The 27,782-nt window shown below is 44.3% G+C and overlaps 1 protein-coding gene across 1 annotated transcript; it reads left to right on the top strand.

The window, feature by feature from the left end:
* Nucleotides 1–3,019: 3,019 nt before the first annotated feature.
* NRROS (negative regulator of reactive oxygen species) lies at nucleotides 3,020–26,887 on the top strand. Its single transcript, XM_061193227.1, has 3 exons — nucleotides 3,020–3,106; nucleotides 20,645–20,765; nucleotides 24,713–26,887. The coding sequence occupies exons 2-3, from the start codon at nucleotides 20,658–20,660 to the stop codon at nucleotides 26,681–26,683; spliced, it is 2,079 nt and encodes a 692-aa protein (XP_061049210.1). The 5' UTR covers nucleotides 3,020–3,106; nucleotides 20,645–20,657; the 3' UTR covers nucleotides 26,684–26,887.
* Nucleotides 26,888–27,782: the final 895 nt, after the last annotated feature.

Raw genomic sequence — 27,782 nt, forward strand, 5'->3', positions numbered from 1 at the left:
AATCCCACTACTGGGCATATACCCAGAGAAAACCATAATTCAAAAAGACACATGCACCCCAACGTTCATTGCAGCTCTATTTACAATAGCCAGGAGATGGAAGCAACCTAAGTGTCCATAGACAGATGAATGGATAAAGAAGATGTGGCACATATATACAATGGAGTGGTACTCAGCCATAAAAGGAAATGAAATTGAGTTATTCGTAGTGAGGTGCGTGGACCTAGAGTCTGTCATACAGAGTGAAGTAAGTCAGAAAGAGAAAAATAAATACCGTACGCTAACACATATATACGGAATCTAAAAAAAGAAATGGTTCTGAAGAACCTAGGGGCAGGACAGGAATAAAGACGCAGACATAGAGAACGGACTTGAGGACACAGGGAGGGGGAAGGGTAAGCTGGGACGAAGTGAGAGAGTGGCATGGACGTATATACACTACCAAATGTAAAATCGATAGCTAGTGGGATGCAGCCGCATAGCACGAAGCAGCCGCATAGCACAGGGAGATCAGCTCGGTGCTTTGTGTCCACCTAGAGGGCTGTGATAGGGAGGGTGGGAGGGAGATGCAAGAGGGGAGAGATATAGGGTTATATGTATACGTATAGCTGACTCACTTTGTTATACAGCAGAAACTAACACACCATTGTAAAGCAATTATACTCCAATAAAGATGTTAAAAAAAAAAAAAGAAATTCCGTAGGAGAACCTTAATGTATAAGACATTTAAAAGTGGGGACTTCCCTGGTGGCTCAGTGGCTAAGACTCCTGCTCCCAATGCAGGGGGCCTGGGTTCGATCCCTGGTCCAGGAACTGGATCCTACATGCATGCCACAGCTAAGAGTTCGCATGCCGCAACTAAGGAGTCCACAAGCCGCAACTAAGACCCGACGCATCCAAATAAATAAATAAATGTTAAAATAATAATAATAATAAAAAAATAAAACATTTAAAAGTGGAATTGCTTGGGATAAGGAGGGGATGTAATGCCCGGAGTCCCACCAGACAGTCCTTAGGAACCCTGAACCTGCTGAACCTGGTTTTAAACTGCTGATCCAAGTAAGAGGCGGTGGCAAGCCATGAAAGGGCTGTAAGCAGGGAGTGAGATGACCCAATATATATTTTATAAGGATGCCCATGGCTTCTGGGTGGAATCTTTGGAGGCAGGGAGCCCGGTTTTAGAAGGCTACTGAAATGATCCAGACATGAGTTGATGAGGTCTAGATCCAGGGCAGTGGCATCAAGGATTAACAGTAGGTTCGGATTCAAGAAATGTTTCTGAGTTAGAATCAGCAGGGAATGTGAGAGGTGGACTCTGGGAGGGCTGGAGGTGTGCCAAAAATAGTGACAGCCAAATACGGGGAGAGACCAGCTAGGCCAAAGGATGAGTTCAGTTTAGGACACATTGTGTTCCGGCCACTCTGTGACATTGACCAGTGGACAGTTAAAAATATGTTTGGATCTTCTCTCTTGGGAGAGAATGTTGGAGCTAGAAATTACAGTTTGGGAATAATCAGCAAATTGGTAGACACAAAAGACATGAGAGTAGAAAATGTGTATACCATGAGAAGAAAAGGCCTAAAAGACAACAATGGTTTGTGACAATTTGACTTTTGTTTAGTTTTTTTCCATTGGTGTTATCATTATTACCGTTACGAATGAATATTTTAGGGAGCAGAGACAATTTACTGGATGTTTGGGGCAGGAAGGACTTGCTCCTGTTCTCTTAGGATGGACATGCTAATGATAATAATGCAATACAGAATCACAAATCTACAGGTTACAAGAGATGCGAGCGAGCCCTCAAGGACGCTTCAACTCTCCAGATCTGATGGGAAAGAGCAGAACTGGAGATCCTAGCTCTGACTCACAGAGTATGCTTGTTTGCATTACTCTTTCCGAATGCAGCAGACACTGTAAATATTTTGCCTTCTCCACTAGATGGTAAGCTTTTGGGTTTTTTTGTTGTTTGTTTGTTTTTATTTTTTTAATTAAATTTATTTATTTTTATTTATTTATTTTTGGCTGCGTTGGGTCTTCGGTGCTGCGCCCGGGCTTTCTCTAATTGCAGCAAGCAGGGGCTACCCTTTGTTGCCGTGCGCAGGTTTCTCATTGCGGTGGCTTCTCTTGTTGCGGAGCATGGGCTCTAGGTGCGTGGGCTTCAGTAGTTGTGGCACGCAGGCTCAGTGGTTGTGGCCCTTGAGCTTAGTTGCTCCTAGGCATGTGGGATCTTCCCCGACCAGGGCTCGAACCCGTGTCCCCTGCATTGGCAGGCTGACTCTTAACCACTGCTCCACCAGGGAAGTCCTAGATGGTAAGCTTTTGGAGAAGAGGAGCTATGAGATAATGCATAGAAAGCGCTTAGTGTAGTGCCTGGCACACCTCTTTGATGGTGGCTATTATGAATTCAATTAACCTTTTGCATTCTTGGCAAGAGCTAGCAGGGAATTTTGTAAACATCGGGTACAAAAAAATTCATCCATGCTGCCTGTGATCAAGCAGTTCATGGCACCACAAAGCAATTTCCATTTCTTTTTCTTTTTTTGATTTGCTGGAGTCAAGTAAAGACTAGCTGAGTGGATGACTCTCTCCCAATTGGGAAACGTGTATCCTACCCATTCTCAAAGTTTGCCCTAGCTTGACCCTTGGACATAACCTTGAAGAAGAGTTTCTGGGTCAGCAGAGCTCGTAGGCAGGGCCCCCAGTTCCCTACCCCCTCAAAATCTCGAAGGCCAGAAACCCTGGGGAGCCTTGGTTAGCACTGCTGGGAGACCATAAAAATATGTGACCTCTTTCGCGACTAATCCAGTAGGTAGTCCGGGGGCCACTGCCTCCCGCCCTCCTGCCCGCCCTCTCCCATCCCCCCTGCCACCCACCCGCGGCGGCAGTTCCCTCTAAGATGCCTGCTCTCTGTGAGTGCTGAGTTGCTGAGCTGCTCGTTCTCCATGTGACTTCAGTTTCCGTCAGTTCCTTCCGCAAGTGCTAAAATAATCTGATGCCCCAGAGAGAGCAGGCAGTTCAACCGCGCGTTCGGCTGCTGTCGAGGAGGAGGCCAGAGCCCCGGGAGAGGATGCGCCCCGCGGAGCCGCCTGGGCCTGCGGGAGCCGTGAGTATTTCCTGAGGGGCAGCCGCGGTCCCTCCAGAGGCGGGCGGCTCGGAAGAGTGGGGAGGCGGGAGGTCAGCGTCCGTGGCCCACAGCTCGGGGCTGACGGGGAAGTTGTGGCTTGCTGCATCCAAGCTCCACCAGTTCTGTTTGGGGGCCACAGCTCTGGGTGGAGGTGGAAATACCTCCCTCTGGGAGACTTAGTGGTGGCGTGGTGTAGTGGAAACAGTGAGGGCTTCAGAGTCTGACCTGGGTTTGATTCCTGGCTCTGTGGCAGGAATTCCTGAGCCTCAGTTTCTTCGTCTGCGAAATGGGAACAGTAATGCTCCCTCCCTGGGCTGGATGACTGGATGTAGTGAGACTGCTCTGTGAACACTCAGCCTGCCTTTCCTGCCCAACAACGTGGATTGAGAACCACGATTTCATAGATGAAGACCCTGCAACTCATTAACAACAACATATTTATGGATAGCTTCCACGTGCAGGCGAGTTGGAGTTCAAGGTGTTGGGTGGGGCTAGAGCTGTGAAGAAGACAGACAAAGCCCCTTGCCCACAGAGTGTGTGTCCTTGGGAGATTCCCCAGGTTCTGTTACTTGAACCCACAGCCTGGAGACTAGACTCCAGGCCTCTGATCCCCTTGTACAGTGTTCTTCTGTAGCCCACGCAGCTTCTCCATGTGGGCTGGATTCTGGAGGATTCAGCATATATCCCCCTGCCCTCAGGAGCTGACAGAAGTAAGGAGCCACCGAGTGGGCTGTGTGCTGCCCTCAGAATGGGCTGCCAGCTCACTGCACCCCTGAGGGGAGGTGACCACGTGTTCCAACGGTGGCTGGGACTCCAGGAGGCTGAGGCAAGGTCCTAGGAATGGAGCCCCTGGATAGGGCTGGTCCAGGGTGGCGCACTTCCAGGGGGGAGTGAAGGGACTCCACGGGAGGTTTCTTCCATGACGGGAACAGCCTGTTAGGAGTCTGGACAGCAGAATCACTCAGGGTTTGTAGAGTTGGCCTTTTGAGGTCTCCTGTGTCCCCTTCACCTACTAGCTGTGCTGCACAGACTCTTTCTGTGGAGGTTGATGGTTTACTGGGTTTTATAGCCCTGAGACTTATTTATTTTCTTCACATACCACATAGGTTTGTACATGTATGTCTGAGAGTTCCTAGAGGGGATTATAGAATCATGGGCCCCGGGGGTGTGGGTAACCTCAGCTCCCGTCTTTAGGTTCAACAAAAATCAAAACCTCTATCACAAAGAGGGTGATCTCATCTAATGGGTGCCCTCATGGGAACTTCATGAAAACCCATGTGAACCTGATCCCATAGAGTCCTTAAACCCATCATCCAAGAACAGGAGGCTCCCAAACAGAGCAGGCTCCGGGTAATTGTCCCGGGGCCTGTGTTAGGGATACATTGACCTGTCTGTCTCTAGTCTTCTTGATTCTTTCGGAAGAGTGATGCTAGTACTGATTGTAACTTGTGTTCTGGCTGTAGTGTGCATCCACATCACAAAGTGTGAGCTAGATTCTTGGATGGAACACTAGGTGTACCTCACATCATGCTCAGATCCACACTGTAACCACATACATTAGGGGAGGGTGGGCTTTCACCCATGACTGAAAAACGTTATCTTTCTTAAGACATGCATGTATGGTCAGGGATGCTCACTGATGTATCTGCACATTAGTGACAAATATTTTTCTTTATTATACTCATTTCCCCCAAAATTATTCTTCTCAACCTCATCATCAAACGAATGTTATGTGTTCAATATGTGGGGGGTTCTGGGCTAGGTTAGATGATGATCTCTGAAAGCTCAGAGAGGTGAGGAGAGGGAAAAAGGACACTGATCTTATCAAGCCTCACAAGCAACTGTCAACTTGAGTTTAGGGGTCGTTTGGTTGCAAATGACAAAAACCTAACTGAGCTTGGTTTTGGGGGAAAAAAAAAAGAGGATTTATTGTTTCAAATGACCAAAAAGTCTATGGGGAATAGCTTCAGGCATGGCTGGATCTGGGTGCTCAAACATTGCCAGGCATCCATCTATCTCCATTCCTCACCCTTGCTTTCCTCTGTGTAGGCTTCATTATCAGGCAGATCCTAAAGTTGTTGACAAAGATGGCTGCCTGCAGCTCTAAGCTTAATTCCCACCAGTTTGGCATCTGAAGCAGGAAGAGAAAACCTCTTTTCTAATAGTCCTAGCAAAAATGTTTAGATTGATTCTCATGGGCTTGGCATCTGTGCTGTACCTGTTATAAACCAATCACTGTGGTTAAGGAATTAGGAGGCTCTGATGGGTCCAGCCTTGATCATAGTGCTCATCTTGGAGCCATGAGTTGAGGCCAGACCCAAAAGAACACAGACTTTTTAAGAAAGAAAGGGGGTTGGTTGCAGTGTAAATATACTTAACACTAATGATTTCTACACTTAAAAATGGTTGAGGTGGTAAATTTTATGTTAGTGTATTTTACCACAAATAAAACATTTTTTAAAATAAAAGGAAGAGAGAAAAGAAAGGAAGGGGTGGTTTCCTCAAAGGGGAATTGGGGAGCTGTTACCAGAAGGAGAAATGAACGTGGGTAGGCAAAACCAAGTGATTTCCAGAGTGAATGGAGTCAGCGGCTGAGACCAAACCACACGTGTCTTCTCATTTTGATGCGTGAGTGATTTCAGGCTGAAGAAAGGGCATAAAAGAGGAAGTAGAACCCTGTAGTGGTTCTCACTAGCGAGGTGGGCATGAGGAGCAGGGCTGGTGCCAGTGATGGCTAAACGTGGCCACAAAACCCTGTGAGGACACAGGGACTCCCCACCTCCAACCTCAACCCACAAGGTCGCCTTGCTCAAGTGCTGTGCTGTGTGCCCCAAGAAACTTTCTGTTGGCCCCTCCAAGAAAGAAAAGAATCGGGAGGGGATTTTTCTTCACAAGATAGCACTTGGGGCTCTCTGTCTTTCCACCCTGGCTCTCTTAAGCAGGACCTAAGTGTCTGAGGCAACACAGCACCCACAATGCTCCTCAGGGGCTCATCTTGGGGTGTACATCATACTCCCCAATAACTTCATATCATTCTGTTTTAGATGCCAGGCTGGACACTGGCTCCTCCTGATCGTCTCTAGTTTTGCTCCTTGTTTGGCCCAGCCATGATCCCTCAGGTCTCTCCTGCCTTTCCAGTGTCTCCCCTCAGTGGTCCCACCAAAGGGAAAGGCTGAGCTCTCTTCCTCAGCCTGCAGGGTCAGTGGCAAGTGGGTCTTTCTATGCCTGGCCCTGGGCCACCTCCTTCACCCTCAGACATGTTAATGGTCTCCCTATCACTGCCCAGCCTGACACCCTGAGACTTCCTCGTGGGACTCTCCCAATGGCCTTTTTCTTTTTCTAGGTTCTTGTGCCCTTCCTCGGGTCCCTAAACTGAAGTTTCCATTTTCACTAATGTTACTGTCTTCTTATTTCCTTCTAAATCCCCAGTTTTTTCTAGGGTTTCTAGCTCTTTTTACAGAACCTCCAAAGGCCCTCATCTTTGTCATAGGTACACTCCATGGCATTGACAGGGTACCTCATCCCCAGAGAAGACCATAGCCCTCTGAACGCTCAGGGGTGCTATTCAGGATATCAAACACCACATGGAACGGGCACTGACCAAACAGAATGGACATTGTCCTTAGAAGCAGGGTCCTGGGGGCCCCTGCTGGGTCAGATGTTACCTCCTTGGTTGCTGGATCATGGGGGAGAGGGAACTGGGAGATACAAGAGAGGGGCCAGGCAGCCGGGGTGGGGCTCATGGGATACCTGTTTACCAACAAATACTTACCTGTGCAACCCAGCTGAACATTCACCCAACATATATTCCTCCCATACAGGTGCGCATCCAGCACCTCCTACCTGGGCCAGAACTCAGCTCTGGTTTTGGCTTCACTTTCTATAAACCATGAGACTTAAGCAATTCACTTTGGCCTTTTTGAATCTTGGATTTCTTATCTGTAAAATGGGAACAATAAGCAAGGACTCTAACATAGATATTTGTGCACCAATGTTCATAACAGTATTATTCACAATGGCCAAAAGGTAGAAACAACCCAAATGTCCATTGATGGTTGAATGGAGAAACAAAATGTGGTCTATATATTATTCAGTCATAAAAAGGAATGAATTTCTGATGCATGCTATAACATGGAGGGACCTTGAAACTATTATCCTAAATGAAATAATCCAGGCAGAAAAGGACAGATATTATATGATTCCACTTATATGAGGTACCTAGAATAGGCAAATGTATAGAAAAGGAATAGTGGTTACCAGGGGGACAGAATTTCAGTTTGGGATAATGGAAAACTTCTAGAGAAGGATAATGGTGAGATTGCACAACAGTGTAAATGTATTTAATTCTACTGAATTGTACTCTCAAAAAGGGTTAAAATGGTAAACTATATGTATATTTTACCACAATAAAAAATGGAGATAATAATTCCTACCATGTAGAACTGTTGCAAGTATTACGTGAGATCAAATATCTATAAGAAGCCTTTGCAACCTCAAGTGCTATTATTATTATTATTATTAACCAGTAGCATTAAATTATAATCCAGTTGTTTTGGCTTTATCCAAGAACTCCCTAAAAATCATTATTTGGGGGAGGGCGTTAAAAATATCACATTACTCCCATTCCTCTGTGAACTCAAATAAGTGTTAGAGAGAGAAAAAAAATTAGCCTTATAACAAGTAGCCCACCTTGCTAGTATAATTTGAAGGATTTTTAAAAGGGTAAAATTATCTGTCCTACTGTCCTGAAACTACACCATGAACATTTGATTATTTTTCATTATTACCTATATAAATACCTATTAAAGAGCAGTTCATTAAAGAGGAGATCATTCACTCTTTAGTATGAGCTGCTTTCCTGCCAGTTCTGGCTGAGAACACTAAGGCAGTGATTATCAAATCTTTTTTTTTTTTCTTCTTACAAGACAGAAACTTTTTTTTTTTTCCAAATAAAATAGCTGACTTTGCAATCTCAATTAAATTGAGATTAAATTAATTACATTGACCCAGAAGATTGAAAAAGTAGGAACATTTTTTTTAAGGTTAAATCACTTGATATGCAGGGACTTCCCTGGTGGCGCAGTGGTTAAGAGTCTGCCTGCCAATGCAGGGGACACGGGTTCGAGCCCTGGTCCGGGAAGTTCCCGCATGCCACAGAGCAGCTAAGCCCGCGAGCCACAACTACTGAGCCTGTGTGTCACAACTACGGATGCCCGCGCACCTAGAGCCCATGCCCTGCAACAAGAGAAGCCACTGCAATGAGAAGCCTGCGCACCTCAACAAAGAGTAGCCCCCAGTCACCGCAACTAGAGAAAGACCGCACAGCAACGAAGACCTAAAGCAGCCAAAAATAAATAAATTAATTAATTAATTTTAAAAAATCACTTGATATGCATTTTGAAGTATTTAGGGGGAGGTGTACGTATGACTGCAATCTATTTTGAAATGCATCAAAAAATAAGGTGGCTTGAAGGATGGATAGAAGGATGGGTAGATGGATAGATATGTGATTAAAAACAAATATAGTAAAATATTAATAGTAGAATCTAGGTAGTGGGTATACCAGTGATCACTGTTAAATTTTTTCAACTTTGCTGTATGTTAAAAATTTTCATAATAAAAATTGGGGGAAAAGTCAAATTACTATTAATACCCAATCACCACTCACATTCTTTTCATAAACATAAAAATAAAATATTTTTTAAAATGTGAGACTTCCATAGGCATTATAACTATCTATGCTATAGTATCATGTTATTTGGATTATTGAATTATTGCGCATCTGAACTATGAGGATATGATGAGGAGGTGACACATGTACTGGGCCTTGAAGGATGAATAAGAGTTCAGCAGTTGGAGAATACCAGAAAAAGGACCTTTCCCACAGAGAAAACAGTGTGTGATTTAGTCAGGGATAGCCAGTATCCCAGGATGGCTGGGGCTTGTGGAATTGACACTGAGTTTTGCTGGCTTCACAGAGTAAGTTTGAATTGCAGCTCTGACATCCCTAGCTATGTGGCCCAAACCTTTGTGAGACTCAGTTTACCAAGTGTAGGATGAGGATGATAACATTTACTTGCTAGGATTTTGTAAGGATTATTATATGTAGAGCACCTGGCCTAGCACTTATCCCAAGGTGAACACTCAATAAACATTAGATACTATGGTTAAGAGCCTAGAAGGCAATCTGGGAGCTTGAGTACTACCCCAGTCGAGCTGGTCAGTTATCAGGAATCTATATCATTTCATTCCTCAGTTGCGCTCTTTCTCAAGGGAACCAGGGTCGGCTGGTTGGGTGGGAGTGATACATTTCTACTCTGGGCAATAAATCTCGGTTATCACCTATAACCCCTTCCATCCATAATCTCCCACAGACTCTGGGTGGTGTCTCCTCTGAATATCCCAAGGCTCACACATGGGAGAAGGTACTGCAGCTCCTCTGTCTTAGTTAACACCAGCTCCCTGTTTGCACAGAGGAACTCTGCCTTCCCTTTAACCTGACACTACCTTATCTTATTAGTGTAGTCCACAACATTTCCTTATTGACAAAGCCTTTTCACACACATTCTCTCATTCAGTCTTGACACAACCCTGTGAGGTCAGCAAGGCAGCTGTTATTGTCAACCAGAGCCACCACAGGAGTGAAATGATCAGAGAGAACAAACCTATGATACTGAACAGAAACGACAAGTTTGAAACGAATGGGTTATTGGTTGGGTGCCTATCCACAGAGAGTATGTGTGTCTCTCTATACAAAGGAGACACCACCAGCCGTGTAAGAACAAGGTGTTATCACCCCCGTGGGAGCAGATTTGCATCTTTTAAGACCTGTGGCCAGATGCAGCCTGTGTCTATGGAACGGGACAGAGTGACTTGACTTCTGTTGGTTCTAAAGGGCTAACCTTGACCACACAGGGAAGCTGGTTGACTCATTTGTAGCCCCGAGGAGACGAAGTCAGCAGGGTAGCACACAGGCAGCGCTCCACACCCTGGCTGCCTGGCATTGCTATAGGAAGAGCCCAAAGGAAGAAGAGCTGCTGTGGCCTCCAGCCTCCCTCCAGGTGGAGGCAGAGCCTCAACCTTTCCCAGATGAAGACTTTTCTCACAAGAGCCTTTGTGGAGCCTGACTGACCAGGTGTGCTAGGCTCCGAGTAGGAAAAAGAGATCTGGATTTTAAACCGGTGCTTGGAAACCATTGCATTGCATTCTCTGTGGCACCTTGTCCATGTCACTTCATTTCTCTGGCCTGAGTGTTCTCACCTCCGAAATACTGGTGGATAGTCCCTTCAGAATGCTGCAGTTCTTCTCAAAAGTGTGGTCAGTTACAAAATTTGAATGAAAATGCAGTTGCTAAGAGTCACGTGCCACAGAACTGTCCTTCCTCACATAAATTCTTAGGACCACATATTCAAGGAGCATTCCAACAAATTCAAATGATGCAACTCCTCATTTATTTGTCCAGGCTTAAAGGGGGATCCAAGTCCTGGAAGCAAATGCAAAGGGGCCCCAATAGTACAATAGGGAAAATACAAAACAGAATGTGTAGTATATTTGTTAAAAGAATATGCATGCATCTGCATGTGTGTAGAAAATACATGAAAGGGTACATACATGTCAGCATCTCAACAGTGGGGAGAATTGCACCTGATATTTACTTTGTCCACATCTGTATCTTTGCTTCTTTGTATTTTCTAATTTGCCAGCCATCAACTTCAATTACTATATTAAGACAAGCTTTTAAAGAATAGAAACAATCTATTATTAGTTAAAAATTAAAATATATGTCATAATCAGAGCCTAATAAATATCACTGAAATAGAGAATTTCTTATAATTACTTAGAATTGAGATGATTGTGAGTGTACTTAAAAGGATTATGTTTGGAGTCAATGGAAGAAAAAATATCACTGACTAATAACTAAAATAAGTTTTATTATAGACACTACTTTTACTTTTCAGAGTCCAGGGGTTTTAGATCTGGGGTTGCATATTCTTAGCCCAGCCCCTGGAAAGGTGGCTGCAAAGGTAAAGGAAGAGCCCAGGGTAAGGGGATACATGGAACAGGTTCAAAGCCTGGCTCTCATCTTGAGTACATCACTCAACTTCTTGGCCTCAATATCCTCTCCAGTAAAATGGGAATCGTAATGCCTGTGTTGCAAGGTTATTACTGTATTAAGACAACTTTTATAACAAAGTTCAAAAAATAGTTTTTGTCATCATTATAGTATCCTCATCCCTGGGAAGCTGTCCACCTGCCTGTGCTTAAACACACCCGGGGTGGCAGCTCCCTGTTTTGTGAGCAGGTTCCTGACATCTTTCTGTGTTGAATATATTGCTACTGAAGCATTTTTAATTGCCACGCATTATACCTATTGTATAGCTGTATCATAATGTATTTAGCCAATCCTTTCATTATTGGACTTTTAGATGATTTCCACCTTTTTATTATTATCACTGAATATTTGCTGTATTATCACTGAATACAGCAATGAATATTTCTGTAAAAATATTTTTACCTACACTGTAATTCCTAAGTATAAATCCCTAGAAGTGGAATTATTGTATAAAATAATGTTTTTAAGGTCTTTGATAAATCGTGTTAAATTGTCCTTCAGAAAAAGTGTGCCAATTTGCTTTCTCCTATCTGCAGGATATGAGACAATTTCGGGGAGACACTCAAAAGCCGTTGTATTGCCTATATTTTAACAAATTCATTATTTTTTAAAACTTGAAGTATAGTTGATTAACTCTGTTGTGTTAGTTTCAGGTGTACAGCAAAATGATTCAGTTATACACATACCTATCTATCTATTCTTTTTCATGTTCTTTTCCATTATAGGTATTACAAGATACTGAATACAGTTCCCTGTGCTATACAGTAGGTCCTTGTTGGCTATCTATTTTATATATAGTAGTGTGTGTTTGTTAATCCTAAACTCCTAATTTATCCCTCCCCCACCCTTTTCCTCTTATGGTAACCATACGTTTATTTTCTATGTGAGTCTATTTCTGTTAACAAATTCATTATTAAGAGAGGAAGCCAGAGAAGCAAATTATGAGGTCTGAATTCACACATCTCAGTTCTAAATGCTCTCTTGTTCCAATCCTAAATTTGCAAGTTCTTTTTTAATGAGTCAATATTCTTTGCAAAATATAGGAATGTTTGACCAAAAATACAACTGGTTCTTTACTTTTATAACTATTCTGCATTTTCTTTTACATGTAATTCCAAAATCAAAATTTAAAAATCTTTGGATGCGAAAGTACACATTTTGTACATTTCTCCAAAGAAGATATAGAAATGGCCAATAAACACATGAAAAATGTGCAACATTACTAGTCATCAGGGAAATGCAAATCAAAGCAACAAAGAGATAGCACTTCACACCTGCTAGGATGGCTATAATAAAAACGACAGAAAATGACAAGTGTTGGTGAGGATGAGGAGAAATTGGAACTTTAGTAACGTTGCAGACATCACACCCTTTACCTCTAAATAATTCAGTGTGTATTTTGTAAGAACAAGGACAGTCTTACATAACCACAGTACAGTGATCAAAATCTGTAAATTAACATGGATATAATACTATTATTTCAAATGTTGTCTGCATTCAAATTTTACTAAGTACCCCAGTAAGGCCCCTATAGTATTTTGATCATTTGGTTAGGGAGGCATTTGCCAATTTTTCCACTATAAAGCCGTTATTTTCACCTTTGTAAAATTAACAAGTAACTTGTATTAATAAGATACTTTAAGACTATATTAATATCTTGTTTCCCAACAAATTTTCACTCTTTAGTTTTACCATCCCTTGTGATTCTTGCCTATAGGGTGCACTTTGAAAAATACATTCTTGCATTCAGATTTCAGCTACTTTCTCTAATTTTCAGGTAGCATCATAATGCTTGAATGTGCTCTTTTGAAATATTGCGTTCTATTTTGTCTTTGTGTTCAAGCTTATTAAAGAGCACAAGTCCTGTTTTAGTTAGGTTCTTTTTGTTGCTAAGATGCAACTTTTGGGCCAGCCTATGGGGGTGGTGATGGTGGTGAGGTGCTATCATGAAAAACCATGGAGCTTGGAAATGGACCCAGCCATTTCCAAGAACCACCAGGAACCAGAGAGGCAGCCTTGAGCCCACTCTCCCCACCCCCTCTCCCAGCCTTCGAAGTCCACCCTCTCGTCATTCTTCCTAGTCCATCTTCTCTGATCTCTGCCCTCTGTTGACTGTCTCATTCTTTTCTGTCCATATGCCTTGTCGTCTAGCTTCTGCTTTTGCTTCCTCATGGCAAATCCCTCAAAAATTCATCTCCACCTCCCCTCTCTGTGCCTCTTGGCTCCAATTTCCACTGCTAATTACCTAATTCTCTCCCTTGTCTCTCTGCACTGAGGTCACTCATAGGGTGACGGCCACAAGTAAGGAGTGACCTCCCCTGGTCAGGTGCTTCCTGAAGGTTCTGTCAGCTTGGTGGAGGTCCAGGTAGTGGTGAGGTCATAAGCTTCTCCTGAGGGCTGCCCCTCCAGAGGGACTGTGGGTGTGGTGGACAGAGCAATTGACCTGGACAGTGGAAATTACAGTAGTACATCAACCGTGTTTCCTGAACCACAGTCAGGCCACGTGATCTAACACTTCTGTGCCCCTTTCAGGTGTGAGAGATGCTGTCTGGAAGCTCTAGTTTGAATGTCAAAATGTTAGAATTTTCAGAATATTTTAAAGGTTTATGTGTAATGCATTTTAAATTTAACAAATGTTTCCTGAATACCTTTCTGAGAAGAAAGTTTGAAAAATGTACATTCCTGGAAATTTGGGGACCAAAGATTACCATAATCCCTCTCCCTTTAGAAACTCCAACATTTATTTTATTTTTCCCATTATTTTTTAATTTTGAAAAATTTCAAATTTACAGGAGAGTTAAAAGAAAGTACAATGCTAAATTTGTCAGTTGGTAATAATTAGCTTTAATTCTCTCTCTCTCTCTCTGTCCTTCTCACTCTCTGTCTTTGTTGAGCCATTTGAAAGAAGGTTACATAAATTGTAGACATCATGAAATTTCACCCCTAAATACTTCAGCATGCATTTCCTAACAATAAGGCATTTTTCTGCATAACCACAACATCATTATCATACCTAAGAAAATTAGCAATAATCTGGTAATATCATTTGTACATAATATCACCTAAAAAGACATCATTTAGTACACATGTAAATTTCCCCAGTTGTCTCAAATTTTTCTTTTAGAGATTTTTTTAAAATCCAAAATCAACTCAAGGTACATGCATGGGATTTGGTTATTATGTTTCTTAGTCACTTGTAATCAGACTTCTCCCTTCCCCTGCTTTTCTTTGTTTTTCAAGACTGACTTTTTTTTGAAGAGTCCAAGCCAGTTGTCTTGTAGGACATCTTACAGTCTGGATCTTTCGTTATGACTGGTTCAGGGCAAACAATTTTTGGCAAGGGTACTACCGAGATGGGACTTTGTGTTTCCCAAGGCACCACACCTGGAGACTCAGGATGCAGGTGGTCTCATCATGGGAGATGCTAAGTATAACCATTTGGTGACAGTTGAGATCACTCTTTTTTTTTTTTTTGCTAAAAATCAGAGACCAGAGCTGCTTGCCTGAGGTATTCAAATACTTCTTGGTAGCAGGAATTATTTGAAGTGGTCACAGACTGGGGTTTCTGTTCTTTATTATCTATTTTCTGTGGTCTGTGACCAGCTGCCCTTCCCTTTCTCCCAGGATCCCAAGTGGGATCTGCTCTTTTATTTTTAAACAAAGGCGGACTCCCTTTCTGTGGAGTCCTCTACCTAGCACCCGTGGCTTTTGTGTTCAGCGATGTCACCATCACACGTTTACACTCCACACTTGGTGCAAACTCTGCTTCTAGAGATTCTGCCCCTCATCCCCTCCCCCCTGCCCCGCCCACAACCAGTCTATAAATATTTGTTTCTAACACTGAGAGTTCTCCACTTCCACCTGCAAGACCTCTTTCTTTAAAGCTTTTTAAGCTTATCTGATTATTTTGCAGAGAAAATTCTCAGTTACATGCTAATGTATGGATAACACTCTTAGCACTTGCTAATAGCGCCGTTAGCAAAGAGGTTGCAGTCCCAGCTCTGGAGGCAGCTGCTGTAGTAGTAGCAGCAGCTGGAGAAGGTGGGGAAGTGAGAGGGAGTGAGGAGGTGATGTTCAGGGTGCCCCCGAATACTAGAAACCTAGCATCCTTTCCTGAAAATGAATCAGAAAATACCAACAAAGCAAAACCAAAACTCAGGTCAGAGTTACTCCTTAGTATTCCCAAACTTTGAGTATGAGGATACCTTTTTATGGACAAAAATACCTGTAGATCAGCCCTTACCTGATGGTTGTGTTTTACTATCTGCTGATAAAGACATTCCATGACAACAGAAAGCTACTTGGAATTAATAACCCTTAAAAGAATAAGTTATATTTTATTAATACAGGAAAACCTACATCCATGTGAAAAAAAATAGTCTACATGTGTGTTTGTCAGAGGACCTGACAAAAACAGGGACACTGCTGCACTCCTGTATTTTGATTCTTGTGATGATAGGGACATGGAAATTTCAGGACTTCAAGAAACAAAGACAAGTCAAAAGTTTTCACTCATCCTTTCTTCCCCGTCCATTGCAAAAGCAAGTATCACCCACATGTGTGGCTCCTGGACGGGAGCCACTCCTTGTCCTGCATGTGACCGTCTTCTTCCATCCAAGCAATCCTGAGCCCAGAACTGATGCAGTCATGGCGATGGATATGGACGCACTGCCCCAGCTTACAGCCAAGCCACTGCCGGCAGGCTCAGGATGCTCCTTCCAAGAGGAGTGAATATTCCCATCCCCTTTCATTGTTTCACACGGCCCACGGGGCCATCCAGTCAGTCTCCTTTTACCTTACTTGGCTCATTGAAGCAGGAGCTTCTCCCTATTGTTTTGTAGAAACAGGAAAAGCAAACAAGCATAATTTCTAAAACAAAGAGGAATTTTTGCAGCTGATACGCATTCTTCTTCCTCACTATTAGTGTCCTCTTGTTTCAGAATACAATCTTGGTGCGTGTTGTTTTATGAAATAAATTTGTTTTTACCATTCATTTATTATGACCAGATCTGGAGAGAGAAAAGCCAGACAAAAAGGCAATTTTGTCTTTCTGCCTAAAAAAGGAACATTCTTTATAGACAAGGGATGGATGTGGGGTTGAATCACAGGTTTTCATGTTAACCAATTGGAAAGCATAATATCAAGATGAATGGTTACAATAAGGGATGCCATTAAGCATTTGAGGTCCTAATATTTCAAGGACTTCTTAGAGAGGAAACGGGAAAGACATTTTGTGATGACACAAACAAAATAGTTAGAAGATAAAGAAAAAATATAAATGTAACACTAAGAGGGCCTCACTTTAACATGAGGTAGGATTTATAATCTTAACATCTTCAAGTCAGATGTGTTACAGACAGTACAGAGTCTTGTCTCCTGCCCACATCTGGGTCAATGGTGTCTTGTCCCTTTAAAACTCTTCACTAATTAGAAGCTCACAGTCTCTGACTTTAGTCATATTCATGATAACTATGACTGGATAAAAGATACAGAGAGGTTATAGAAATCGTTAGCTGAATAAATGAATATAGGATTTATAGATCTATATAAAAAAGAATGGGACTTAACTATTTTCTGCTTCCGCACTTGGAAAGAACTCTGCAACCTCGTTATCTGGTTTAGGAAGAACAGATACAAGCAGATTCTGTTAATGCCATCTGCTTCTCATGTCAGGATCTCAGGTCTTATATGGGTTATATTCCCAGTGGTCACCCAGACCAGGAGGAAACATGGTACTTTTTCAGACCCTACTTGGAACATGGGTTGATTTGCAGTTCTTTTGTATTACTCTGTGGCTCCCACAGTGGTTCACAGCCCATGAAATAGGCACCCTTGATCCAAGCCCTTTTAAGTATAACAAGGGGAGGTTCCAGGTTACCCCGTTTAAATTGTTAATGTCATACTGTCATGTGTGCTCTCCATCATAATTGTTCTTCATTCACTTCCCTTTCTCCACCAAAAATGTGTCTAAGATGAGAAACATTTGGCTTAAAAAATGGATGTATTTTTCAGAAGTTATCAGACAGATAGGAGTAAAGTGGGATGGTTACTTTTTAAAAAGCACACTCAAGCGTAGACGCTCTCATACAGCTGGAGACACTGTTGAGTGGTCCTCACCCAGCTGAGGGTAAGTGTGGGTGGAGGGAAGCAGTCCTGTGCACACGGGAGAGGGTTCATGGGATTTTCCAATGAGACTTGGCATCCCAACTGTTTATCTTGTACTCTTCACCATGCCGTGGCTCTGAGGAAGGCTTCTGCAGCCACACACCCCAGGAAGAGTGTTTCTCAACCTAAACGGTTATTATTTTGAAAGTCTCTTATTGCTTTTCAGAGGCATTACATACCTTTTTGTTTTGTATTGTTCCAAGCCCCTTCTCACTTACATCATTGTTATCAGTCAGGCTCCAACCAGGAAACAGAAACGCACAGATTATTTAAAACAGAGGAAATTTAATGCAGGAAATTGGCTACACATGATGGAAGAGGCTGAGAAGCCAACCAGAGAACAGACAGTTAATCCAGAGATTAGCAACTTTGGGAAGCTGCCACCTCCCCTTGGTAGGGGGAGGATACCGGGAGGACTACCAGAGCCTGGGAGTCACCAGAAGAAACTCAAGGACTTCTCTGTCCCAGGCAGAGAGGGCGGGAGAGAAATACCATGGATTTTCTCCTCCTCCTACCTTCTAACTAACCTCCCAGTAGTGTTCCCCATTGACCAAACCAGCTGGAGGCCAGCTGACACCCATAGCCTTCAGAAATCAGTCCCTGCAAACCAGAGCTGGATGGGGCAGGGTAAACTATGGCTCTGAGGACAGACTGCTCTCAACCAGCATAGTCATCTGTTACTGGGATTAGCCTTTTTTTTTTTCTATTCAAATAAGTCTTTTCTGGAATTTATTAATGCAGAATTTGTAGTCCAACCTTCCCACGTAACTTTCACACATTTAGTTGGTATAATGACTTACTCATTCTTCTGCCAAATTATTCATTCTTTTCCCTTTTTTCTGTGGCTGTTAAATTACCTTGGAGATTACACATAGGAGTAACAATCACTCATCCAGCTCACTGGTGTTAAGAACTCATAAATAATCATTGTTATTAAGTACCTTCATAGTTGAAGCACTTATGTATATACTATTTGATTCTCATAAAAATTCTGAGTAGTTATTATTATCTCTGTTTTATAACAGGATTATCTGAGTCTCGGAGAATTTATGTGAATTGCTCAAGGACAAATAACAAATGCTGGAGCCAGAATTCAAATCCTGGTCTGTCTGGTTCCAAATCCCATAATTTTCTCATGCTGCCTCATGAGAGATGGAGTGCCCAGAGGGCACAGCAAGAGTCTTTCTGGGCTGGTTGACTGAGTTTAGGAGAAAGGAGAAAATATGCTTTAAATTTGCAAGAATTTTCTTGTTGACCCAGAAATTAAAATTACACTCTAGGCATAACTGACACCAGACCCATCTAGCATTCCAGTCTGCACTCTTGCCCTGAACACATCTAAACTCAATATCAATATATAGGGTTGGCTGTTCTAAAAGGCTCAGTGTCACAGCAGCATGTACCATCCCAAGCCTGACAGAGGGGATGAAGGACGAAGGGAGTAAGTCCACGGTTCCCATCTTTCTGTCTCTCCTCATTTCAAACCCAGTGAAATTTGAATGTTGGACAAATAATGAATTTTTTTTAGTATAAGTATGTCCCAAATATTGCATGGGACATATTTACACTAAAAAGTTGTTTTTTGTTTATCTGACATTCCAACAGCATCTTGTAATTTGCTAAGTCCGGCAACCTTATCTCAAGGTGGGCAGTGATCCTACCGTGTGTGTGTGTGTGTGTGTGTGTGTGTATTGGGAATTCACTGAGGACAGGAGCCCATATGGCCTTGTTTTTGCCATCTGTGCCCTGTACATGCCATGAGGTAATAATTCCTGCACAGGTGCAGAAGTAGAAGGAGAGCCTGGGAAGGGGACTCCCAGTGTCTGGCAAATATGGCTGAATTCTGAATTGGAGGTTCCCTCTGTGGTAAGGAAAGCTGGCCTGACCTGAAGTGAAGGTTAATGCTGACTTACCTGGTTTCACTTAGCTTTTCTGTTAGTCTTTCACTGGTGAGTATTCAAATCTGACCAGAAAGTTAAAATTAGCCTTAGAGATGTGTAAACTTATTCGAAGAAAGGGAAAGAGGAAGGGGCCCAAGATGGCTAGATGCGTCAGGCAGAAATGTCTGTGGGTCCCATGGAATAGGTGAGGAGTTCATGTTAGCACTGGAACTGCTGGCCCAGGAGACAATTCGAGAGCAGACCCTGTGGTCCTTCCTGTGGTCCTTCCTGGGGGGATGTCAAGGAGAGGATGGGGCAGGCGAAATGCTGGGACCAGGCTCTTGCCTCAGATTCTGAGGAATGCAGAGCTAGGAGGGGATGCCACTGGGCTATAAACTCTCCCAACAAGAGGGTAGTCAATTCAACAGCACCTACTGGGAGACAAATTACCCTGGCTACTCATCCTAGAGCTCGGGGGGGGGTGGTGGTTCTGGGGGCTACTTCCAGCCCTGCCACTAAGTCGATCTGGAACCTTGAATAAGCCCTTACTATCTGTGGCCTTTTTATCTCTGGCCCTGTAAAAATGTGGTGGTGGAGGGTATATTACATTTCCATTATGGTTTCTCTTAGTTCTAAAATTCTATTGGTCTATGTATAATTTTATGCCTTCTCATGACTCCAGTTGTGTGCTCACCGGCCAGGTAAGAGAGCCAGTAAGCACACTTCATCAATAACCCTTATTATATCTGAAGATTGTTTTTTCGTTTTTCCCTCAGCTTTTTTCCTTATGCAGGCAAAATATCAAAATCCTTTTTTCAAAGGTCTCTATTCAAATGAGGTAATCAGTGAGGTCTACTCTTTTCTGAAAGCCTCATGTTGACACAGCAATTAGTAACCCTATGAGACCAGAGGCTACAATTAATGTTTCAATCCCAGTTCACTATTCATTCATTCAGCAAATATTTATTGAGCTCAGGTGATGCATGGCAGATTTGAGCTTTGAGAGGAACATTTTAAGAGAACTATGAAACATGGCAAACTCTAGGTGACCTGAGACCCAGTTCCTCAAATGATTTGCTTCTCTCTTCTGTTGCTGGACTCTTGGGAGTTTCAGGTTCAGCCACCTGCCCATCAAATGGTAGAGGCAAAATGAAAATGAGTTCTTGTTGACAGTTGAGTGAGAGGTTAAATGTGTTGGCTAAGTTGAGGTATTTGAATAATCTGTGGGTTTCCACCTCCCTGTAGCCGTGGGCCTCCAACAGCGGTCATACTGAGAACTGGCTCTTTCTCCCGGGAGCGCATAGCAGCCCTCTGGGATGTCCTTCTCTTACCCGCTTCTTCCTTGCCCTCTGTCCACAGTGCTGCACTTGAGATGGAGTTACTGCCCCTCTGGCTCTGCCTGGGTTTTCACTTCTTGACAGTGGAATGGAGGAATCGAAGTGGAATTGTCATGGCCACTTCCCAAGGGGGCTGTGAGTTGGTGAGTTTTCCTGGGCACTCCAAGTTGTCTGTTGCTCCTGTCCTGACAAGGTTGGGTCCATTTGGAAAGCTGATGGATTATCAGTCAAGGAGGGGAGGGAATGAATGAGTCTGAATCACTCTGTACCTACTTACCACGATGCCATGTGCAAGCTGCTCTTTAATCAAAGGTAAAGATGATGCCTGGGAAAGGCCCTGCCCCACCTTTCTCATACCTGCTAAGGACAGGTGATCCCAGAGACAGGCCAAGGTCAACCACCTGGAACAAGAACACCTTGTTAAGAATCTGGATGATGGAGCTCCACTAATGGTATCAGAATCTCTGGTGGGGGGGAGGGCACATTAAAGTTGGAGAAGTTCTGCCTCAGAGTCTGTGTGTGAGCCCATAGCAAATGCTTAACCAGCTGTACTGAAGAGCACGCTGCCCACGCTGCCCTGCACAGCAATGTCCTTGACCATGCTCAGGCTTACAGCAATCCAGGGAGAGATACCTGAGCTTTTACGGTTCACCCGCTCCAGGGCTTTCAGCCTATATGTGGAAGCAGACTTGGCTCCTAATAACTGAGCACTCTCTAGAAATTTTCTCCTTTGCCTATAATTTAGTGGTATTAAAAGTTGAGAAACATACATTTAATGAATATTCCTTGAGCCGTGTTATATACTAGGCACTGGGAAGACAAATTGGATGTCAGGGTTAATAACATTCAAAAATGTTCTTAAAGCTGATGAATCTTAAAAACCCAGCTGGTGGTGGTTCTTGACCACTTTTAGTAACCTCTAACCACTGTGCTGAAGTAGACTCCAGTAGGGGGTAGGGGTTATGAGCTAGACCAGGTTTAAATCCCAGCCCCACCACTTACTAGCTGGTGACATTGGGCCAATCTGTGCTTCAGTTTCCTCGTCTGTAAAATATGTAGGTAGTAATAGTACCAACCAATAATACCATAACACTGGGCTGCAATGATGACTAAATGAGTTAATGTATGTAAAGCACTCAGAACAGTGCCTTGTGTGTAGTAATTGCTATGTGTTTTATCTACTGTTATTATTGTTGTTAGTCTCTGCTATACAGACGTCCATTATTCCCTTACAGAGGCAATGAAAGATTAACTTCACAGTAGCTAATTCAGGAGTTACCAGGCATAGGAAGAGGAGGGAATAAAGCGCGAGTTCTTTGACAGCTTGCAGGGTTCAGGCTAGACTCCCTGCCTGACCCTCTGCAGCCTGGTGGGCAGGAGTAGGGACTCGGCTACCAGTGAGATCAAAGAGTGGCTTTCCAGTGCTCTTTTGAATTGAGGGTTGAGAGTTTGAAAGTCCAGCTACTCTCCAAAGCCCCTCCTTGCATTAGCCATGCAACATTATCATGAAGTGTATGTGGTAAGCTTTCTTGGGCTCTGATGGCCACGTGGACTTTTTGCAACACGTCAGTGGGGCTGCAAGAATTGCAGAGACATGTCCCCAGCAACTGCAGCAACTCTGGTGAAACAGGGTCTCACAGCTTGAGGAAAGCCCCTAACCACAGCATTCTCCAGTCCCCACGGGGGGAAGACCAACACTTACTCAAATAAAGAAATACATCTTGTTTCTGTATGGGGAGATTCAATTTTGTAAAGATGTCAGTTCTCCCCCAAATTACTCTGTGATTATAATGCAATCCCAATCAAAACTCCAAAGACTTTTCTGGGGGGAGGGCAGGTGTAGAAGGAACTAGACAAATTCATTCTAACGTTCATCTGGAAATTAGATATAACTCAAATGCTCAACGATAGGAAATTAACTAATTAGAGCATGCTAATAATCGTTCTAGCAAACATTTATTAAGCATTTATGTGACAGGTTCTATGTTAAGTGCTTTACATAAACAATCACACTGACTCCTCAAAAAAAAAAAAAAAAACCCAAGAGAAAATTACAAGTATAATTTACATTTTACAGGTGGTGTAATGAAGGTCCCGACTGGTTAGGTACCAGCCCAAGCTCACCCATTTGATAAAAAGCAGAATCAAGATGGGCTGATCGTAGAGATCTGGCTCTTAGCCACTGCGCTATTCATGCAATGAACTAATATACAGATGCCTAAAAGAATGTGATCAAATTTATTTTTATTGCCAAGGCAATATATCTATCACATATTATTAATGGGGGAGGGGAGGAAGTCGATTACTGAATGGTTTGTAGAGTACAGTCTCATTTTAAAATGTTTTTTAATTTATTTTTTATTTTATTTTTTAAATTGAAGTATAGTTGATTTACAATGTTGTGTTAGTTTCAGGTATACAGCAAAATGATTCATGTGTGTGTGTGTATATGTATATATATTCTTTTTCAGATTATTTTCCCGTATGGGTTATTACAAAATATTGAGTACAGTTCCCTGTGCTATATAGTAGGTCCTTGTTGGTTACCTATTTTATATACAGTAGTGTGTATATGTTCATCCCAAACTGCTGATTTATCCCTCCCTAATGGTAACCATAAGTTTGTTTTCTATGTCTGCGGGTCGATTTATGTTTTGTATATAAGTTCATTTGTATCCTTTTTTTTTTTTTTTAAAGATTCCACATATAAGCGATATCATATGATATTTGTCTTTCTCTGTCTGGCTTACTTCACTTAGTATGATAATCTCTAGGTCCACCCATATTGCAAAGAAAAATTTTTTTAAGTTAGAGAATGTCTTTGGAAAAGAGTCCAGAGGAGATGTAACAAAAGGTTAACAACGTTTCTTTGAAGGAGAGGCTGAGGTTACTGAATAGTTTAATTTTCATTATTTCTATAGTGTATCAATTTTTAATTACGAGAAGTTTTATTTTAATAATCAGATAAAGAACTTGGGGCTCCAAGAGGTTAATTCCTTGCCCAGAGACCAAAACTAATAAGTGTCAGAGCCAAGATTCAGACTTGGGTCTGTCATCTTTCCAAAGCTGTGCTTCTTCCTCTCTCTCAGGAGTTTTCTCCCCTGTTCCACTACTCCGCTTGCCCCGTGGGACTGGGCCCACAATTTTAGGCAATCACTGACCTTGTTGTACTGACCAATCTGTGGAAAGAAACGCCATTGCTCTTCTATCTCATCACTTAAAACTTTTTTCCTGGACACCGAAGGGATACCCTGTGGATGATTGCTTTTGCCAATCTTGTAGAAAGTGGGCTGAGGGAAAGTATCCTGAGGTTTGTGTGATTCCTGCAGTGAGACCAGACCCATCCGTCCTGGCAGCTTCGCCACACAGTCGCAGTAGAATGGCGTTCAGGAAAAGCACTGGATTGGGCAATAAGAGCTCTGGGCTCCGGTCCCAGCTCTGTCACTGGCTCTTCACCTGTCCTCTCCAGACCCCCTTTACTTCTCTGTATGATTCAGGCTGGTGATGAGCTCTCAAGTCCTCTTGAGCTGTAATATTTATCAATCGAGAGCGTAGAGGAGCCTCCCAGGCAAAATTCCTTCAGGTAAAATGAAGATGCCACAGTGCTGCCGGTTCTTGGGCAGTGTCCCTGTTAAACACACAGTGTTATGATCATAGCGATAACAGTGCAATAGTGACCATTTGCATTAATAGTGTCCACTGTGTGCCAGGCACTGTGCAGCCTCTTGCCTAATCTCACTACAATCCTCTGAAGTAGGTGCTAACTTTATCTCCATTTTTCTGAGGAAACAATAGATTTAGACTACATTATTTGCTCAAGGTCACATAGGGAATAAATGGCAGAGGTGGGATTCAAACCCAAGTAGAGACCTGATCCTCAGTCCCTCTCTGTAGTTAAAACCAAACTGCAGTACAGTGGTCAGCACTCAGCACCCGAGGGACAGGTTCTCAGATCTTCTCTAATACGCTGTGTGCGTTGAGTGAGGCCTGGAGCCTTAGTGAACAGTCTGATGAGTGAACTAAGTTTCTGTACATAAACCCTCACCTCAGAGGCCCCCCGCCCTGCTGACCAGTGTGTTTTTGGACCTAGCTGGATGGAGTCGCTGACTGTCGAGGCCAGAACCTTGCTTCAGTGCCCAGCAGTCTCCCGCCATCCTCCCAGACACTCCTCCTGGATGCCAACCCTCTCAAGACCCTGTGGAACCACTCGCTGCAGCGTTACCCTCTCCTGGAGAGCCTCAGTCTGCACAGCTGCCACCTGGAGCACATCAGCCGCGGCGCCTTCCAGGAGCAGGCTCGCCTGTGCAGCCTGGCGCTGCCTGACAACTCCCTCTCCGAGAGCTACAAGGAGGCAGCAGCCGCTCTCCACGGCCTGCGGGGTCTGCGCAGGCTGGACTTGTCAGGGAACTCCCTGACGGAAGACATGGTGGCCCTCATGCTACAGAACCTCTCTTCGCTGGAGTCCGTGTCCCTGGCGCGGAACACCATCATGAGGCTGGATGACTCTGTCTTTGAGGGCCTGGGCCGCCTCAGGGAGCTGGATTTGCAGAGGAACTACATCTTTGAGATTGAGGGTGGTGCTTTCGACGGCTTGCCGGAGCTGAGACACCTCAACCTGGCCTATAACAACCTCCCTTGCATTGTGGACTTCGGCCTCACCCAGCTGCGGTCCCTCAACGTCAGCTACAACGTCCTGGAGTGGTTCCTGGCGTCGGGGGGAGAGGCCACCTTTGAGCTGGAGGCGCTGGACCTCTCTCACAACCAGCTGCTGTTTTTCCCCCTCCTGCCGCAGTGCAGCAAGTTGCACACCCTCCTGCTGCGGGACAACAACATGGGCTTCTACAGGGACCTGTACAACACTTCGTCTCCGCAGGAGATGGTGGCCCAGTTCCTCCTCATGGACGGCAACGTGACCAACATCAGCACCGTCAACCTCTGGGAAGAGTTCTCTTCCAGTGACCTCTCTGATCTCCGCTTCCTGGATATGAGCCAGAACCAGTTCCAGTATCTGCCAGACGGTTTCCTGAAGAAAATGCCTTCCCTCTCCCACCTGAACCTCAACCGGAATTGCCTGATGACGCTCCACATCCGGGAGCACGAGCCGCCAGGAGCGCTCACCGAGCTGGACCTGAGCCAGAACCAGCTGTCGGAGCTGCACTTGGCTCCGGGGCTCCCTGGCTGCCTGAGGAGCCTCCGGTCCTTCAACCTGAGCTCCAACCGGCTCCTGGGTGTCCCCACTGGCCTTTTTGCCGATGCCAGTAACCTCGCTACAATCGACATGAGCCACAATCAGATCTCGCTTTGTCCCCGGCCGGGGGACTTAGACCCCAGGGGCGCCCCCGGCTGTGTGGATTTCAGAAACGTGGGGTCTTTGCGGAGCCTGTCTCTGGAGGGCTGTGGGCTGGGGGCACTACAAGACTGCTCGTTCCAGGGCACGGCCCTCACCCACTTAGACCTGTCTGGCAACTGGGGGCTTCTGAATGGGAGCACCGCCCCTCTCTGGGACGTTGCCCCCACGTTACAGGTCCTGTCTCTCAGGAACGTGGGCCTCAGTTCCAGCTTCAAGGAGTTGGACTTCTCTGGGTTTGGGAACCTGAGGGACTTGGATCTGTCGGGAAATGCCTTGACCAGTTTCCCAAGGTTCAGGGGCAGCCTGGCCCTGCAGACCCTGGATCTCCGCAGAAACTTGCTCACGGCCCTTCCTCAGAGGGCTGTGTCTGAGCAGCTCATGGGAAGTCTGCGGACCATCTACCTCAGTCAGAATCCGTATGACTGCTGTGGGGTGGAGGGCTGGGGGGCCCTGCAGCGCCTGCACACTGTCGCCGACTTGGCCATGGTCACTTGCAACCTCTCCTCCAAGATCATTCGCCTGACGGAGCTGCCCGGAGGCGTTCCTCAGGTCTGTAAGTGGGAGCGGGTAGACATGGGCCTGCTGTACCTCGTGCTCATTCTTCCCAGCTGCCTCACCCTGCTGGTGGCCTGCACCGTCATCTTCCTCACTTTCAGGAAGCCTCTGCTTCAGGTGGTCAAGAGCCGCTGCCACTGGTCCTCCATATACTGACCTGGCTACGTGCCCACATTAGAAACTTGGTCTGTACACGTAAGGACACTTTCTCTGCCAGGTTTCAAGATCTGGTGCAGAGGACAGGACTGAAGAACTGAGGTGTAAATGAAAGTTTAAAATGTTTCCATTCCTCAGTTGTCCCAAGTTCTTCCTCTATCATTGTGATGCATCCTCAATCATCCTGGTAAAATATTTATTAAGTGGCATTCTATGAAAATAAAAAATGTGTCTTATAAATATTTTTTAAATCAAATGCAGCTTGTGTTTTTTCTTTCCTTAATTTTTTCTTTTTGGTAGTTTCACTTAGATTATTTTTGTGCCCTTCCCTTGGTGACGTCCATGGAGCAGGTGAGAAAGGGAAATCATTCCGTGCTACCCTACAGCAAAAACCACTCCAAGAGCACGTCCTATGGATGGTGAGAGTCAGTGTTCTGAGGGTTCCCCAAGGACAAGTCTTTCAGAGCCAAGCTGGGTAGTCTGAGATGGGACCTCTCACCCACTGCCTTGGCTTGCATCACCGCTGCGGCCAGAGTGGGCCTAAGGCAGAGTCCTCTCTGGGGGCCCTGGTTCCCACCTGGAGTCTCCAGTCTCCTGACCCTTCCATGGAAAAGTTAAGAGAACAATAACCGGGGGCCCTGAGTTTATTCAGGCAGTCACTGAACGCTGGGCACAGTCCTTGTTCTAAGGGAAAGTAAAGAGGACTGCAGAAAGGAGGGAATTCTACTAACTTGTGAACTGCCCCTACTGTCCACAAAACCCACAAACAACTTCTTAGCAGATGTTCAGTATCTGTACTCACTACATTCCTAGTTCCCTTTCTCCTTCCCTCCCCTCAGTGAACAATTTCTGTGTTCCTCTCTGGGGAAAAGATCATAAAGACACAGCCCTTTTGGTAGTTGAGAATTTACGCTGTCCTTGCCTTTTTATCCCTGCTTATTACATCATAAAGGGCCTAATGCAGGGGTGGTGTGGGGATGGGGAGGGGATGGAAATCCCACAGGCTGATTACTGTTACCGTGAAGGCTAAGTGTCAACAGAAATGTTTAGGCAAACCAAAGTGATAAAATCAGTGGTCTCACTTTGACAAAGCAGTAAC

This window comes from Eubalaena glacialis, chromosome 6 (genome assembly GCF_028564815.1).
Source record: "Eubalaena glacialis isolate mEubGla1 chromosome 6, mEubGla1.1.hap2.+ XY, whole genome shotgun sequence".
NCBI lineage: Eukaryota > Metazoa > Chordata > Mammalia > Artiodactyla > Balaenidae > Eubalaena > Eubalaena glacialis.